This window comes from Carlito syrichta, unplaced genomic scaffold (assembly GCF_000164805.1).
Source record: "Carlito syrichta isolate Samal-C Ts95f unplaced genomic scaffold, Tarsius_syrichta-2.0.1 Scaffold106302, whole genome shotgun sequence".
Lineage (NCBI taxonomy): Eukaryota > Metazoa > Chordata > Mammalia > Primates > Tarsiidae > Carlito > Carlito syrichta.
The window spans coordinates 25,646-30,529 of NW_007050398.1; the positions used below are offsets into that span (position 1 = coordinate 25,646).

General features: G+C 58.8%; 1 protein-coding gene across 1 annotated transcript in view; it reads left to right on the forward strand.

Annotated features, from left to right (window-relative positions):
• Nucleotides 1–2,488, forward strand: part of TCP11L1 (t-complex 11 like 1) — a 27,965-nt gene extending 25,477 nt beyond the window's left edge. Inside the window, exon 10 of the mRNA XM_008067160.2 lies at nt 440–2,488. Coding sequence (XP_008065351.1) covers nt 440–642 — 203 coding nt within the window. The 3' untranslated portion in view covers nt 643–2,488. The remainder of the gene's footprint in view (nt 1–439) is intronic.
• The last annotated feature ends 2,396 nt before the right edge of the window (nt 2,489–4,884 follow it).

The following is a 4,884-nucleotide window of genomic DNA, read 5'->3' on the forward strand; positions in this document are numbered from 1 at the left end:
AGTGTGGGGTGGGGCCGTCCTTTCTCTTCTTTCTTGAGGCTGTGGTGCCGGCTTCATGTTTCCCTTTTTGTGACCACCGGTGATGGCCGGTGCTGGCCTGGTGCGTCTCGGCCCTCTGAGAGCAGACCCGGCCTCCAGCCTCCACTACCAGCCCAACCTGCGTTCTCGGTCCACGTGTTTGGTCTCCCTGGGAGCTGGGCCTTGCCAGGCAATTGCTGGGTGCTGAGGAGGTGTTGGGCGGGACCCCCATGGCTCCTGCCTCCATGCTGACCGCCTGGGGGAACACTGCGAAGGGCAGCTGTCCGGGCCGGGGGAGTGTGGGCCTCGCCTCTGGGCCACGGGGAGCCCCCGAGGGGCCGTGCGACTGCAGACCGAAACGTGACGGGAGTGCGTGAGGTCGCCGCACAGGAAGCCACTCACCTCTTTCTTTCCGCCGCAGAATCTCGAGTCCTGACCTTCCTGGAAACCCACCTTGCCTCGGGCCATCAGAAGCCAATGCCCACTGTCCCCGGGGGGCTGGGCCCCGTCCAGAGAGAGCTGGAGGGCGTCGCTGTGAAGTTCGTCCGCCTGGTCAACTACAACAAGATGGTCTTCTGTCCCTACTACGACGCCATCCTCTGCAGGGTCCTGGGCAGGCCCTAGCGTGCCCGCAGCCAAGCATCGCTCTGCTTCAGTCCTGTTCCCGCCGGGAGGCTGCTTCTGAAGTGGCTTGGCAGTGCGCGTCTCTGTCCCAGCACTGGTTCCAAGGGAAGAACACCGCATGTCACGGCTGCAAGGACTTGTTGAAACAGGTGCTGGGTTCTCTCCGAGAGATTGTATTTATGAGTGCAAGTTTACAAATCCAAGGAGCTTTTTTCCTCTTGAGTTTTGTAGGTAACGCTCAGCTTTCAAACAGTCGATGGCTCCGTCTCCAACTCCGTCATGTCCTCCCAAGGAGGCTGGGGCCTGTCTCCTGCTGTCGGGTCATTCTTTCAGACACCCGTGTGACAGCCGTCAAGAGTAGAGACCAAGCCCTGACCTCCTCGCCTGTCCCCTGACAGCCCCTGGCCGGTGTTCTGTGCTGGGAGGCTGGCAGAAGGTTTCACGGCCTTTTTCCTCCCTATTTATTGCTTCCTCCCTGCCGAGCCTCCAGGCTCCAGAGCTGTTTGTTCTGGAGGAGAGTGATTCGATTTAAAAAGCTTGTTCTTTGATCTGAAATCACTCCTGAGCAGATGGCAGCAGCTCTGATGGGTGCTGTGCGTGCAGTCAGAAGTTGCTAGCGCGACGGCCCAAGGACACGTTTCCCCTGGTTCATTTAGAAGGAAAGTAACTAGGACATGGAATGGTTCAGTAGTGCCATCCTGGCCGCCTAGAGCGCACAGAAAAGAATAACTCAGGAGTGTTCGCATGCAAAGACTTTTAGACAAGAACCTAAAAGAAACTTGGAAGCCATTTCAGAGAAAAAACATCCTTTTACTTTAAACTTTGAAGGTTAAAGAGGAAATTAAAAAAAAACACATAGTTTAGAATAATGTGAAAGAAGAGACAGCTCTGGGGTTTTCGCTGGACAGTGAACTCTGATATGATACACAGACATGTTGATCGAATCCGACTCTGGAATTAGATGGAGGCATTTCCAGGTCAAAAACCCAAGCCCACCAACCTCCTAGCCGAGAAGTCAGGAAACCCCTGGCTTCTGAGCTGTTTCTCAAGAAACTACAGTGCCCGGAACTCCTGACCTGGCCGTGACTGTGCGAGTCATTTGGGTCTCACTGATGACCTCTTGTGTTTGCCTGAAAAGGTGTCTGTGTGCAGGTGTTGGGCAGGGACATCGCATTCGAAGTGGAGCCATGAGCTTGGCGTGATCTCCGACTGCCAGACCAGCAGGGGTTGAGTAACAGGACTCCCTTCAGGACACACTGAGGCTGAGACCGGGTGGGGGCATTTGCTCCGCAGGCCCCATGGTCTGGGCGGTCCGGGCGTCCTAGGCCAGGGTGGTTACACTCGCGGAGGTGACCTCCAAGCACAGCTGCAGGCTGCTCTGATGCCGTCTGTCCTGCGGTCCGTGTCTGCTGCCAGGCGTGGCCAGGAGTCCATTCAGACTCGAGGACGACTTGCCCTGACTTCTTTAGAAGGACGAGGGGTCAGAAAGTAGGACATAAGACGAACTCAGTAATATCATACTGGCCACTGGGAGTACGGGTTAAAAAAGAAACAATTCATAATCCAGTGCCAGCACATGAAGGCTCCCAGGCAAGAACCTGAAGGAGACGTGGAGGCTGGTTCAGGAAAGCCCACGAAGGCCGCAGCCACTGCTGGGCCACCAGGGACAGGCCACGTTCTGCCACAAGCAGCCCTTTCCTCGGCTCCTCCGTGTAAGGAAATGCGGGGACAGTTCGGAAGGAGGCCATGGAGCAGTGTCTGTCCTCGGGAGGTGATGTCACACCGGGAGGGACCGGCCACGTGAAGACTCAGACCTGATGGCATCGGGAGAAATTCTGTTGGATCTTTGAGACTGCTGATGGTCCGGGCACACATGCAGGACTTGGACCTGGCCGCAAGTGCTCAGGGAGGCCTTCTGTGTGCAGACGAGCACTGAGGTCAGTTCTGCTCTGTGGGGACAGGGGACATTTCAAAAGCAGAGCCAGGACTGTCCTTCGGTCCCAGGCAGGAGGCCCCAGGGACCCGGCTTCTGGCTGGCAGGCTGGCCACATCCAGAGGAGAGTCCCTTTGAAGAGCAAGATGGCATCTCCCTGGCGCCCGGCGAGGCCCTGCGCGGGCACTGCGCCTGCCACCTGGGAGGTCACGGTCCTGGAGGGGAAGCCTGAGCTCCCGGGGCCAGCTCGCCCGCCGGCCTAGCTGTGGGTGCTTGGGGTGTTTCCTGCCCCCGCCAGGGATGAGAGCGAGGAGCCGCCTGCCACGCCAGCCCTGGCTCCGCAGTGCGCGCTTCCGCAGCCTCCTTTCGTAGTCGTGAGCCACACGGCTCCCGCTCCCAGTGCCCAGAGCAGCGGTGGGCCCGGATGGGCAGGCTGGAAGCCCGAGGTCGTGGGGTGGTCGCTTCCCGACTGCCGGCCCACTGGCCTCGGTGTGTGTGGCAGGAGGCCGCACCAGTCACGCAGAGTGGAGGAAGCAGCTTCCAAGTCAGTCTCCTCCCCGGGTCGCTTGTGGCGGCTTCTTTCCTTCCTGGAGTTCCAGGGCTCCTCACTGAGGGCCCAAAGCTCCAGGTGGCTCATTTAGTCACTCGAGAAACACGCCAGGCACCATGTGCCGCCCCAGGCAGAGTCTCCTTCCAAAACGAAGTTGCCCTTCAGAACAGACGGAGGGTGAGGTCAGTGTCCCCAGGCCACCAGGGTCTGACAGTCACGCGGGTGAATGAACGAACGAATGAATGTCTGGAGGAGTAGCTCTTGCCCTTGGCTGGACAGGTGGCCTCGCGGTCCGGGGGTTTCAGACCGGCTGTACCTTTTGAAGCAAGCTACAGTGTGATGGCGTGACGACGTGGCCCGACTGCGAGGGCTCAGGCACAGCCACGCCACGATGGCGCCTACGGGCCCCACGTGGGGGGTCTGCATGGAAGGACCGGGTCGCTGCTAAGTTGGACCTCACGGGTGGGTGGTATGCGCCCCGGCCAGTGATGCCCAGCCAGCGGCTTACGATTCCTGGAATGGAGTGCAGTTGCCGCCACCGGCTTCCCTGGGGCATGTCTTCCTCAGTTCAGTAGCTGCTTTCTGGTTCCTGCTTGCGTGGCTGCCCTGGGTCCTGGCGAAGTCTGTCACGCCAGCTCGCACACGTGGTTCCTGACTGAGCCCCTGGTGTCTGTGTCCAGCGTTTGCACGTCTGCTGTCATGGAGGCAGGCTGGCCGCCTGGGAACCGGGGCTCCGGCCCCCCAGGTGACCCCCATGCTGGGGCGCGGCAGGCCTGGTTCCAACGCCTGCAGAATGAAAGGGCCAGATGTGCACGTGTTCCCTTCCAATTCTAACACTGGTCACGGGAAGGCCGTGCACAGCCCCTGATGGAGAGGGAGACCTGGGCTTGCGCCTTCTCTGCTCTCACCTGCGTGCTGGTCCTCAGGCCTCAGTCTCTCCACCTGTAAAATGGGAACACGACTCACTGCTGCTGCGGGGATCCCGTGGCAAATGGACACGAGAGCGCTTTGTACGTGCAGAAGGGTCCCTGTTGCTTCATTCACAGTCAGGGTGGGCAGGCCCCTCAGCCCACCGCACCTCCGCTGTCGTACGGTGCCCGGGGGCGCCCAGCCTGCCTCAGCCAAGCCTCTGGGGTCTGCGGGAAGTCTCCTCCCTGCCCTCTCCACGCCTGTCTCTGGCCGTTGCCTCCTCTGGGTCAGGGCTGCCGTCCCGCCCGCTCACTCCCGACCCCACCTCCACCCCAGGGACCCCCGTGGCTGTCCCGCTGCACTAAATGAAGCTGTGAACGAACAAATGAACCGTGAGTGAATGGGAGTGGGTGAGGGGCTGTGGAGTCATATCCAAAGGCCCTGTCTCGTTAAAGGCCGTCTAAATCAATCGCTACAGTGTCGTTTGCAACTGTCTGTTTATGCTGGATTTTGTGTTACAGAATCACTTTGGGGGCTAGCCTTTTTATTGTATCCACAGCAGCTTTACAGGTGATAACCTTTAAGCCTAGCAAGTGCTATTTATTAACCAAATGTTCACTGGTACTTTCAGAACTAGCCAGAGTTCTAGAAAATATGTGTCAGAAACCTAAGCAGACGGACTCTTACTTAATACTGTCCTGCCGGTGGGTTTCTGTCACACCTGACTCAAATACCTTGCCTTCTGGACCTAAGAAGCAGCACCAGTGTCAGCTCGGTCTGGTGAAATCACGCGTCTGGCGTGTGTCGCACTAGTCAAACTTCACTTCCCTCCAGCCTCTCTTTAAATTGC